The 12210-nt window shown below is 40.0% G+C and overlaps 2 protein-coding genes across 14 annotated transcripts in view; one reads left to right on the forward strand and one right to left on the reverse strand.

The window, feature by feature from the left end:
* GLMN (glomulin, FKBP associated protein) overlaps window positions 1–6886 on the reverse strand; it is a 42636-nt gene extending 35750 nt beyond the window's left edge. For both annotated transcript variants that reach the window (XR_003434350.1, XM_027114325.1), the window contains exons 1-4: window positions 6824–6886; window positions 5927–6002; window positions 5369–5494; window positions 1179–1298 (exon numbers count right to left, since the gene is read on the reverse strand). Coding sequence is in view for 1 of the 2 variants with exons in the window: in XM_027114325.1 (XP_026970126.1) it covers window positions 1179–1298; window positions 5369–5494; window positions 5927–5965 (285 nt within the window). In the remaining variant the exon portion in view is untranslated. The remainder of the gene's footprint in view (window positions 1–1178; window positions 1299–5368; window positions 5495–5926; window positions 6003–6823) is intronic.
* A 77-nt stretch (window positions 6887–6963) lies between these two features.
* Window positions 6964–12210, forward strand: part of RPAP2 (RNA polymerase II associated protein 2) — an 83531-nt gene continuing 78284 nt past the window's right edge. For 11 of the 12 annotated variants that reach the window (XR_003434351.1, XR_003434354.1, XR_003434353.1 and 8 more), the window contains exons 1-2: window positions 6964–7074; window positions 7815–7860. Coding sequence is in view for 4 of the 12 variants with exons in the window: in XM_027114326.1 (XP_026970127.1) it covers window positions 7002–7074; window positions 7815–7860 (119 nt within the window). In the remaining 8 variants the exon portion in view is untranslated. The remainder of the gene's footprint in view (window positions 7075–7814; window positions 7861–12210) is intronic. The other variant, XR_003434352.1, reaches the window with a different exon arrangement.

Below are 12210 nucleotides of genomic sequence, written 5' to 3' on the forward strand. Positions count from 1 at the left end.
AGTATAATTATTTTTGTTTAACAGTAAAACACCTCATAAAAAGTTTTTAAAAAATACACTAGCAGGGAGAATGGATACATGTATATGTATGGCTGAGTTCTTTTGCTGTGCACTCAAAACTATCACAACATTGTTAATCGGCTATACTCCAATATAAAATAAAAAGTTAAAATTAAATTTAAAAAAATACACTAGCAAAACAGAGAGTCTGAGATTCTGTGAAAGCAAGAAGTCAAGGGTCTCCCAATGGACAACTACATTTAAGAGACTTAAATTCCTGACTAATGGAAAAGTTAGAGAAATAGGGGAAAGGAGAGCCTGAACACCAGAGCTGAGGTTTCCTCTGAGCTTTGCCTGTCTACTCTGAAGGCTGCCTTTGTCTCCCAGGGCTTCCAGCAGGTGGGATCTTTCTGTCTCATACTGCTAGGGTAGTTAGATGAGTGTAAAGTCTCTTTTGTTTTTCCTGAACAGACAAAACTTTGCGTTGCTTTCTGACTGGTTATATTTTATCGCCTCACTTGCCTTGTTTTTCTAAAAGCTCTCATAGTTAATAACTAATATCTAGGGAGTTCCCTCTTTTCAAGTACATATTTGTGTCTATTTACAGTGACCTCTAAGTGGCTTCTTATGTCCTTTCTCTTAGAGTTTCTCTCTTGTAACCATCATTTTTGGCTTATAACTCTATTAACCTTTTACTCAGAGTCTACCTAAGGCTGTCAGTCACCACTAACCTATTTCCTACTCTTATTTCCTCTGTTATCACTGGCATTCTAGGTTTTTCATATTCTTTTAGGGAACATACCATAGAAGAAAGAACACTCATATTTGATTTTAGTTCCAGCGTTGCCAAAACATCAGTGTGGTCTGAAACTACCTCTTTAAAGCATGAATTTCACATCTGAACAATAAGCTACTTTTTAAAAAATAGAGCTTTTTAGGCCTCTCTCTGAAGATTCTGAATCAGTGGGTCTAAGATGAGGTCAGATAATTCTTACATCCAGAAAATCTGGGAAAAATGAAATGGACTGGCCCATCCAATAAATAAGGATGGGCCTTTTCTCCAAAGAGTTCCCACCTATACTTTCATGAACTAAAAGCTTTCTCACCAAAAACATTAAAGGGAATTATAAAACATTGCTGTGTATTGTGACAAAGAGAATCTAGTTGTGTTAACTTACCTTTACCAATAAATCAAGCATCAGAAAATAATACTTTCTTTTATCATGTTCCTTATCATTCCATAAAAGGTATCGAACAACAGGACCAACAAGATTCCAGCCCATATTCTTAATGATGACCTGTAAAAACATTTTCATAGTACAATAAAGCAAATACTGCCATCTACAGGACTCTCACAGTGAGCTTTCTTAACCTGGAGGAGCTGACAATTTCCTCTAAAACAGGAAAGATGAGGCAAGTGAATCCATGAACATCTCACCATTGACTTCCTAGGGTTGGCTGTTAACAGGTAACAGCATTCTAAAATAGTTTTTAATACTTTCACTGAGGAAAGGCAAATGGGTCTTTACTTTTAACCAGGTAATTTGGTCTTTCCCAGTTTTTAAATAGTTCCTCTAGGGCGTCCCTCGTGGCGCAGTGGTTGAGAATCCGCCTGCCAATGCAGGGGACACGGGTTTGAGCCCTGGTCCGGGAAGATCCCACATGCCGAGGAGCAACTGAGCCCGTGTGCCACAACTACTGAGCCTGCACTCTAGAGCCCATGAACCACATATACTGAGCCTTCATGCCACAACTACTGAAGACCGTGCGCCTAGTGCCCGTGCTCTGCAACAACAGAAGCCACCGCAATGAGAAGCCCGCGCACTGCAATAAGAGCAGCCCCCGCTTGCTGCAACTAGAGAAAGCCCACGCACAGCAACGAAGACCCAACGCAGCCAAAAATTAATTAATTAATTAATTAATTAATTAAAATGCTAAAGTATAGCAGGAGAATAGTCACTTCTACCTGGGGAAGGCAAGAAAGGCTTCCCAGAATAGGTGATAGCTATGCTAAGGCTTGTTAAAGAAACAGAAGTTTATCAGGCATAGATAGGTGGGAAATACATTCAAGGCTCAGAAACAGCATTGTGCTAGGACTTAACATGTCCTAGAGAACTAGCAACAGAAAAATGTCAGGGTATGTGGATACATAGTTCAGAAGAGGAGATGCTATCTGTTTACATCTTTATTTATCAACTGGAAGTTTTAGTGTTTGTCTTACCAACCTGCATGAGGTCCCTATATGTTAATATTCACTTCACTGTATTTACGACAAATTGTCATTTGGTTTTTTGGTTGTCCTAATTTTTTATACAGCAAAATACAGTGATTTTTTTTCTTTGGTCCCTTTTCTAGTGCTTTTAGGTCTAAAACGGTTTTCCCCTTGAGATACATAAATACTCATTTAAATTAGAAAAAATAAATATATATACACATATACTTATATATACACACATATATACACATATATATACATATATACTCATACACACACACATACACACACACACACACACACACATATATTGCCTTTCTTTTTATTCAGTAAGATTTACATTGGAAACATGGCATAAAATGAAGCCTTAAATTGATTTTTTTTAAACAAATAGCAAAACAATCATGTCTTTTATCTAATGGGATAGCTTCCATTGATCTCTCTGAATATTTTTTTTGCACTAGTTTTTTCTTCTGCCTGGCACACTCTTACCCAGACAGTCCCATAGCTTACTGTGGGGCTGTCTCTGCTTCCTTCAAATTTCTGTGCAATTTTACCCAACACAACCCATCCCCCTGATCATGCTGCATTATTCTCTATAGAATTTATCACTTTCCAACTTACTAAATGATTTATCTGTCTTTGCTAGAATTTAAGATCCATATGGGGCACTGATTTTTGTTCATTACTGTATCTATTCCCAGCATCTAGAGTAGGGCCTGTTACAAAACAGATGTTCCAGGGCTTCCCTGGTGACGCAGTGGTTGAGAGTCCGCCTGCCGATGCAGGGGACACGGGTTCGTGTCCCTGTCCGGGAAGATCCCACATGCCGCAGAGCGGCTAGGCCCGTGAGCCATGGCCGCTGAGCCTGCGCGTCCGGAGTCTGTGCTCCGCAACGGGAGAGGCCACAGCAGTGAGAGGCCCGCGTACCGCAAAAAAAAAAAAAAAACAGATGTTCCACAAACACAGGTTGAATTATGTCTATTACTTCTAAGCATGACAAATTATCCTCTCTCCAAAGATCTGATATTATGTCTTGTTTTCTTCTATCTTTTCTGTGGCCTGACTTTTAATATTTAGGTCTTTACTAATCGGGAATTTATGTTATATATTATTATAACACATATAATTTTTCCAAATTACTAAATATCAACAGTGCTGATGTTGAAAACCCCTGCACTGTAGTGTCTTAGGACAAACTACCATTCCTGTGACTTAAAGAAAAATTTTTTTACACAAAGCAGATTAATAGTAAATCTTGATCAATCTTGATTGTGTCACCTGCAAGTAAACTAAGGTGCAGTTTTAAACTCTGTCTTATCAATATCTGAACCTTTAAATTTAGAAGACCACATTACAAAGGTGATCCTCAAGCTATCAAGGCTAGGCCTCACTATGCTTAAGTCTATCACAATCACCTAATCTCTAAGAGTGACACACAAATCTACATCTTAATGTTGTATTTCTCTACTGAGCTCTAAACATTACTTTTCGATTGCCTGCTGCATCTTAAACTCAACGTTGCCAAACAATGCCAACTTATTTGTCCTCTGCCAGGGAACTTTCTCTCCTCCTTAAGTTGCCTGTTTCTGTTCAGGATGTATTGTCTTCTCAGAGGCTAGAAACCCCATCACCTTTGCCACCTCACAATCAGTCCTCTCTCTTCTACTCTAAAACTTCCTTTCAGGTGCTACACTGTGCTAACCAGAGGCAGAGCAGAATCGTTAAGAGCTCTGGAAACAGGCTGCACAGGTCTGAATGCCTGATGCCACATAAAAGCTGATACTTTTGTGCAAATCACTTATCATTCAGTGACTCTTTCCTTATCTAGAAAATCCTATCTCATGGGATTCAGGAGAGACTAAGTGAGTTAAAAGATGTAAAGCACCTAAGACAGCACCTGGCACATAGTAGATCTCAATAAATATTATTAACTTTTATTAATTTTATTATTAGCTAAAAGTAAGGTACTCTCAAAGATAATCCTCTGAGAATGCAATTGGGAAAAATCAAGGAGTTAAAGAAAGCATTAAATTTATTTTATTTGGGGCTACAAAGGTATTATAAACACATATCAAAAACAAATGTACTAAATAAAATGTGCTAATTTTTATTTTAAAAAATTATAAATAAAAAGGGATAAGACCTTTGAACTAGTAAGAGATTCTATAACAATGTATGATTAAAAAGTTTTAGTAATCTCCTAAATACAATCAAGGTGCCCTGGATATAATCCTAGGCCAGCATGACTAGATTGTGATATCAACAAAGAAAATTTTTTTTTTTTTTTTGGCCATGCCGCATACCATGGGGGATCAGAGTTCCCTGAGCAGGGATCAAACCTGCGCCCCCTGCAGTGGAAGCGCAGAGTCTTAACCACGGGACCGCCAGGGAAGTCCCCCAAAAGAAAACTTCTGTATAAATAAATAGGACTATAAATGAAGAACGATTATGTTCCTGGAAAGAAGATGATCTTCCCTTATATAAGAAGAGGGGTGGGGATGGGGGAGGGGTTCAAAGACACAAAATTAGGCAGTGTTGTCAACACTGTGTCCCAGCTGTTCCTGATCCCAAAAACATCCTTTCTCATTGTGCAGAATGATTTCTCAAGACAATTGTAGCTGGATGATATTGGCCAGTAAGGTCATCCAGCTCTCCCAAAATATGATCTTACTTAATATTTGGTTTCCCATATACACCTGGCTGAAGGAAAAGAATGTGCTGATGACCAAAAATGAATATGTAGCCTGGCTGATACTTATATTTCTCAATGTTTCTCAATGTAAATTGCTAATTCAAATACCACTTTGATCTCTAAACCAGAAGTAATCCCCACTCTTCTAAAGCATTTTACTTACATTACAACTATAACACTTACTCTGGAGAAGCTAAATGAGTTAACAGATATAAAGTATCTGTTTATTCTGCCTCCTATTGCTAGTTCTTTACATGTTTATCTCTTCCACCAGACTGTAAGCACCTTAAAGTATATAATTAGTCCTAATTCCTTTTTATTTTCCACAGTTTTCTACTGTGGAAATTTAAGTTGATTCTTAAATGTTTGCTGAAAAAAATAAATGGATGAATAATAGCATCATGTGGCTATTCTCTTCCTAGTAAAGACTGAAAAGTACATACAAAGATTATACTTACCTTATTCTCTTCATTTTGAATAATTTCTAATAGCTGATCTATGTGCCCTTCATCTATGCATCTTTGGCCTGCTAACTGAAACAGGCCAAAATCTTCCTCTTTGAAGTCTTGCTCTTCTAGGATTTGCTGGCAAAAACAAAATAAACAAAAAAAAACAGTAATTTTAGGCAAATGAAAATTCAATAACTACTTGACTTATTTTATCTCTCTCTAAAAAAAGAAATGTTTAAATTCTAGATAAGGTGCACATAAGCGTATATATGAAAATTAGGATTAGCCTAAAAATACTTTAATAAATCATCTTGAAATCCACTGTACCAAAGAAATCTATGAGAAGGATCAGTAAATTATAAAGATTATAAAGATTATTTCTCCAAGTGACATACTCCAATCTGTCTTCCTGCCTTCATGCTATTTATTCATAGGTCAAAAAAAAGCAAGGATTAAAGAAGATTAACAATTTGAGTGACTGCAGATGTAATTAAAAGTAATCTGTGCTCTGCCCATATTTTGAAAGATTATTTAACTTCATAAAAAGAAAAAGAAAAAATTACTTACACATCTCTTTATTATGGAATGAAGTTCCTCCACAGCCATTCCTTCTTGTTTTTCCTAGTTTTGATGCTGAAATGTACTAACATAAGACAAACTGTTAACTATCAGTAATACTATATTGAAATATTAATAAGTTGTTTCATTTTGATTATTAATAAATACAATACAGAAAATGGAAAGTTTTAAAGCTGAAATGGTTTTACTGAAAGTTAGTATGTTAGCCTAAGAAAATTTAAAGAAAGAAAATCCTCCTGTTTAATCTTTTAAGTTTCCCTGGAGCATAATTTTGAAAGATAAACTCAAGGAAAAAAAAATCCTCTAGTGCACTCCCAAGAGGCAGCTCAAATTTGGACTACAAGGGCTTAAAAAGGCAGTCTTTTTTACTCCAAAAGGTGGGCCTGAAATCAGTTCTAATCATCAGGGAATTTTTTATTTTTTAACCCACTTGACAGAAAATGGAGTGCAACACAGCTCACCCGGAGGGGGTGAAAGTTGAGATGTCCTCCACCGCCAAGTGTGACCAGGGCATTTGTATGAGATGTAGTCCCCCCAATATAATCAATCGAGTTAGTGAAAACACTGTATCGCACGGAGGCAAGGCAACAGGCCGCCCTCAGGACAACACCGTTGCGTTCCCACGGGCCATCGTTTCCCCCGGAGGGAAGGCCCGTTCCACGCCCCGCAGGAGGGGCGGGGGGTCGGTGGTATCCTCACAGCAGCGCGCTCCAGGGCGGATAAAACCCCAGCGCGCGTGCAGGCGGCATCCAAGGGAAGCCATTTCTCCCTGTTCCCGCCTGCGTCGGCCTTCGGGCCCCAGACCTCGCGGGGGCGCCGGGTTTTCTGAGACTCACCGTCCACCGCGAGCCCCGGCCGCCCGGGACCCCCGGTACACCCACTTACCCGCCAGGCCTCTCGCCGCTCTCCTTCTCCTTCTGCTCCTCCTCCTCCTCCTCCGGCAAAGCAGGCCGCTTTCCTGGCCCCGCCCCACCCCAGCCGGCCCCGCCCCGCGCTACGCGACGGGAGGCGGAGTCTTAGGGGAAAGGCTCCTGGGCCGGTTCCGACGCCGACGACGTTGCCAATGGCCGACTGGGTCGGGAAGGTCTCTGCCGGCCGTAAGGCCCGGGGTCCTCGCGCCTCCCGAAACGTCGCAGGTAGGAAGAAGGGCCTTCCTACGTTTGGAACTGAGAACTGGTCCCCGACAGAATTCCAGACTGAGGCGTGCGGGGCGCTCCCGAAAGGTTGCCCCAGGGGAGGAGGTCTTCGGGGCAGAGAAGGCCGGGAGATTCCCAACGCCGAACTCTGGCCTTCTGGGAAAGACCTTCGGCCAGACCCCCACCTCTTTACACTAGTGTTTCGAGATTTCCCCCAGAATGGGCTGTGCTCCAGGCTCTGAGGAAATGGGAAGTAGAGGTCCTGGGAGCCTGCAGCTTGGGTCGCCAGAGTGGATAAGTGACCAGGGCAGCGTCGGTAGGCCGAGTGCAGCTGACCTTTACTCAGGCACTGGTCCTTCTTCCAGATGTGCTGCTGCTTTGGTGCCCTGGTTCTCTGAGGTGTCAGACCCCTCTTGCCCGGGAGCGAACATTTAGGGGGACGGAGAGCGGTTGCCCCTAGAAGTACCCAGATCTCGGGCTTTCAGGAGTGCTTAGCTATGCGACTGTGATACAAGAAAAATCAATCCTGAGAGAGATACATTTTAACCAAGAAAAATAATTAGTTTGCAAAACCAAATTGTATTCCCTTCCCATTTCATTTGATTTTCACACAGAATTGGAAGTGAAATGTGTGGAAAAGAAGAAAAGATGGTCTACAGTTTATTTGGGCAAGAATCTGTCCTGTAACCTGGTGTGTTTGTGTAGACTTGACCTACTGTTTTTTGTTTCTTTAATTGTAGGTACTAAGCAGACAAGTGCCTTGAAACAAGAAGATGCTTCTAAAAGGTAGGAGAACTACTCAGACAGCTGCTTTCACTTATCTGTTAATCACATATTAATTGAACCATTTTTTAAAACAATAATGGGTGCTACCTCAGAGAAAGTTATTTTGAGAGAAGGGGAAGATCTGGGAAGTACGATAAATTCTATCATAGATTGTTATTTTACCTACTCCACACCTTAAGAAAGTCCAATGGACACTTTTAGATTGCTGGTGAAGGTATGAGTATCTGTAGAAAGATGTCAATGGGAATAAACATTCCTGAATTAACCAGGTACTTTTTTTTCATCTCTTCACATAGTCTCCTTTTTTTGCATTATATGCCAGAGACTCCAAGAAACCTTTTTTGTTGTTGTTGTTTGTTTACATCATGTCCATATTTTCAGCAAAAAGTTGTCCTGTACTGTTTATAGGCATCTCCTAAAAAGGCTTTATCTCCTGTCAAAAAGGTTTTTAGAATAGATATACTCTATGAGGATGATTAAAGTATACATATCTATAAGGTATCATTTTATAAAGTATTGGCTTTGGCCTTAATTTACTCATTCTTTCAAAAATTATTTACTAAATGTAAGACATGCCAGATTTGTGTTAGGCCCTGAGGATATGATTTTTAAAAATTTTTTTAATTGAACTATAGTTGATTTACAATATTATATTAGTTTCAGATGTACAACATAGAGAGTAAATATTTTTGTAGATTACACTCCATATAAAATAATATTAATAATATTAAAAAATAATAGCTAAATTTCCCTGTACTGTACAGTACCTTCTTGTTGCTTATTTATTTTATACATAGTTTGTATCTCTCAGTCCCATACCCCAGTCTTGCCCCTCCCCCTGCTGTCTCCCTACTGGTAACCACTAGTTTGTCCTCTATATAAGTGATTTCACATAATATTTGTCTTTTTCTGTCTGACTTATTTCACTAAGCATGATACCCTCTGGGTACATCCACATTGTTGCAAATTGCAGAATTTCATTCTTTTTTATGGCTGAGTAGTATTCCATGGCATGTATAAACCACATCTTTATCCATTCATCTGTTGATAGACACTTAGATTGCTTCTATATCTTGGCTATTGTAAATAATGCTGCTATGAACATTGGGGGGCATGTATCTTTTCAAACTAGTGTTGTAATTTTCTTCAGATATATACCCAGGAGTGGAGTTGCTGGATCTTATGGTAGTTTTAGTTTCAGTTTTTTAGGGAACCTCTGTACTGCTTTCCATAGTGGCTGTACCAATTTACATTCCCACCAACAGTATGGGAGGGATCCCTTTTCTCCACATCCTCGCCAGCATTTGTTATTTGTAGACTTTTTGATGATAGCCATTCTGATAGGTATGAGGTGATATCTCATTGTGGTTTTGATTTGCATTTCTCTGATGATTAGCAGTGGTGAGCAGTTTTTCATGTTCCTGTTGGCCATGTATATATCCTTGGGAAAATGTCTATTCAGGTCTTCTGACCATTTTTTAATTGGGTTGTTTGTTTGGTTTTATATTGAGTTGTATCAGCTGTTAATATATTTTTGGGTATTAACCCCTTATTGGTCATATCATTTGCAAATATTTTCTCCCATTCAGTAGGTTGTCTTTTCATTTTATTGATGGTTTCCTTTGCTGTGCAAAAGCTTTTAAGTTTCATTAGGTCCCATTGGTTTATTTTTGTTTTTATTTCCATTTCTCTAGGAGGTGGGTCAAAAAGGATCTTTCTGTGATTTATGCCATAGAGTGTTCTGCCTATGTTTTCCTCTAAGAGTTTTATAGTGTCTGGCCTTACATTTAGGTCTTTAATCCATTTTGAGTTTTTGTGTATGGTGTTAGGGAGTGTTCTAATTTCATTCTTTTACATGTAGCTGTCCAGTTTTCCCAGAACCACTTATTGAAGAGGCTGTCTTTTCTCCCTTGTATATTCTTGCCTCCTTTATGAAAGATAAGGTGACCATATGTGTTTGGGTTCATCTCTGGGCTTTTTATGTCAAAGAGTATTCTGACTGTGTTCTCTTCTGGGAGTTGTGTGGTTTCAGAGGCCCTGAGGATATGATTTTGAACAGAATACACACAGTTCCTTTCTAGTGGAACAGAGAAATACCAATTAAATTATCACAAATAAATACATAATTACCAATTATGATAAGTGCTATAAAGGAAAAGACTGTGATGGAGGAACTAGAAACCGGGGTCCAGTAAAGCTGGAGGTTGGCAGGAAGGGTGGTAGGTTTTCAGGGAAAGGCTTCTCCAAGAAAGTAATAATTAAACTGAGACCTAAAGGCTAAGTAGGCATTTACCAGACCAAGAGTAGTGAGGCGAGACCGCCAGCCAGAAGTGGCAATATGTGTGACAAGAAAAAGCTTAGTCATTTAAAAAAAAAGAGATGCTGAGGGTGGTATGCAGCATTCTGAGCAAAGGAAGAAAGCAGCATAGGAAAAGGTTAGAGGTGGGTTCTATTCAAACAGTGCCTGGTAGGCCATGGTGAGAAATTCAGATTTTCTAAGTGCAAATGGGAAAACTTTAATAAAGTAGAAGAATTTAAGTTTTAAAAGTTGTAAGATGTTAGGGATAGTGATCATTTGGGAGTGGAGAAATCAGATAAATTTGAGATCTGTTTTGAAGAGTATTCTCCTGTGGAGCAGCATGATTATAGTGACTTGGCTTTAGGAAATATTATTGGGTGGGCCAAAAAGTGCCTTCAGTTTTTTAAGTAAAAATAAAAGACACATTTTTCATTTTCACCAAGAACTTTATTGAACATCTTATTCACCCTTTTGTTCCACTACCTTCTGCCTTTTTTTAGGCAACTTCATAATTCCATCTTACCAAAACTTTTAATCTTTTTGAGCAAAGAACTGTTCCAGGTACCTTTTACAGTCTTCCAAGGAATTGAAATTTTTTCCATTAAGAGAATTTTGCAAAGCCCGAAATAAATGGAAATCCAAAGGTGCAATGTCTGGTGAATTGGATGGATGAATCAGAACTTCCCAGCCAAGCTGTAACAGTTTTTGCCTGGTCATCAAAGAAACATGCGGTCTTGTGTTATCCTGATGAAAGATGATGAGATTTCTGTTGGCTAATTCTGAATGCTGCTTTCAGTTGGTCTAATTGGGAGCAGTACTTGTTGGAATTAATTGGTTTTCTGGAAGGAGCTCATAATAGATGACTCCCTTCCAATCCCACCATACACACATCACCTTCTTTGGATGAAGACCGGCCTTTGGTATGGTTGGTGGTGGTTTCATTTCACTTGTCCCATGATCCCTTCCATTCCACACTGTTGTACAGTATCCACTTTTTATTGCCCATCACAGTTTGTTTTAAAAACAGAACGTTTGGGCTTCCCTGGTGGCACAGTGGTTGAGAGTCCGCCTGCCGATGCAGGGGACACGGGTTCGTGCCCCGGTCCGGGAAGATCCCACATGCCGCGGAGCGGCTGGGCCCGTGAGCCATGGCCGCTGAGCCTGCGCATCCGGAGCCTGTGCTCCGCAGCGGGAGAGGCCACAACAGTGAGAGGCCCACGTACCGCAAAAAAAAAAAAAAACAAACAGAATGTTTTCATTACGTTTCAGTTGAGAATCTCATGCGGAAATACAGTCAAGAAGGGTTTTTTTTGTTTTTCTGAAGGGTATTTTTTTTTTTTAATTTATTTTTGGCTGTGTTGGGTCTTCATTGCTGTGCACGGCCTTTCTCTAATTGCGGTGAGCAGAGGCTACTCTTTGCTGTGGTGCACGGGCTGCTCATTGCAGTGGCTTCTCTTGTTGTGGAGCACGGCCTCTCGGCACACAGGCTTCAATAGTTGTGGCTTGCGGGCTGTAGAGCGCAGGCTCAGTAGTTGTGGTGCACAGGCTTAGTTGCTGCGCAGCATGTGGGATCTTCCCGGACCAAGGGCTCGAACCTGTGTCCCCTGCATTGGCAGGCGGATTCTTAACCACTGCGCCACCAGGGAAGTTCTGGTCAAGAAGGTTTTTTTCACTTAACTTATGTGGAACCCAAACATCAAAGCAATTCACATAACCAAGCTGGTGCAAATGATTTTCAAGGCTTGATTTGGATATTTTGAGTGTATCTTCTATCTCCCGAGTGGTATAATGTTGATTGTTCTCAATTATTGTTTCAATTTGATTGCTGTCAACTTCAACTGGTCCACCCAACTGTGGAGCATCATCCAGTGAGAAATCTCTAGCACGAAACTTCTCAAACCACTTTTGACACGTTTGATCAGTCCCAGCACCTTCTCCGTACACTGCACAAATCTTTTTGCGTTTCAGTTGTGTTTTTACCTTTCTTGAAATAATAAAGCATGATATGCCAAAAACGTTGCTTTTTTCTTCCATCTTCAATGTTAAAATGG

The sequence above is a fragment of the Aethalodelphis obliquidens genome, unplaced genomic scaffold (assembly GCF_003676395.1).
Source record: "Aethalodelphis obliquidens isolate GAN/ISIS:26980383/991018 unplaced genomic scaffold, ASM367639v1 scaffold13, whole genome shotgun sequence".
NCBI classification, from domain to species: domain Eukaryota; kingdom Metazoa; phylum Chordata; class Mammalia; order Artiodactyla; family Delphinidae; genus Aethalodelphis; species Aethalodelphis obliquidens.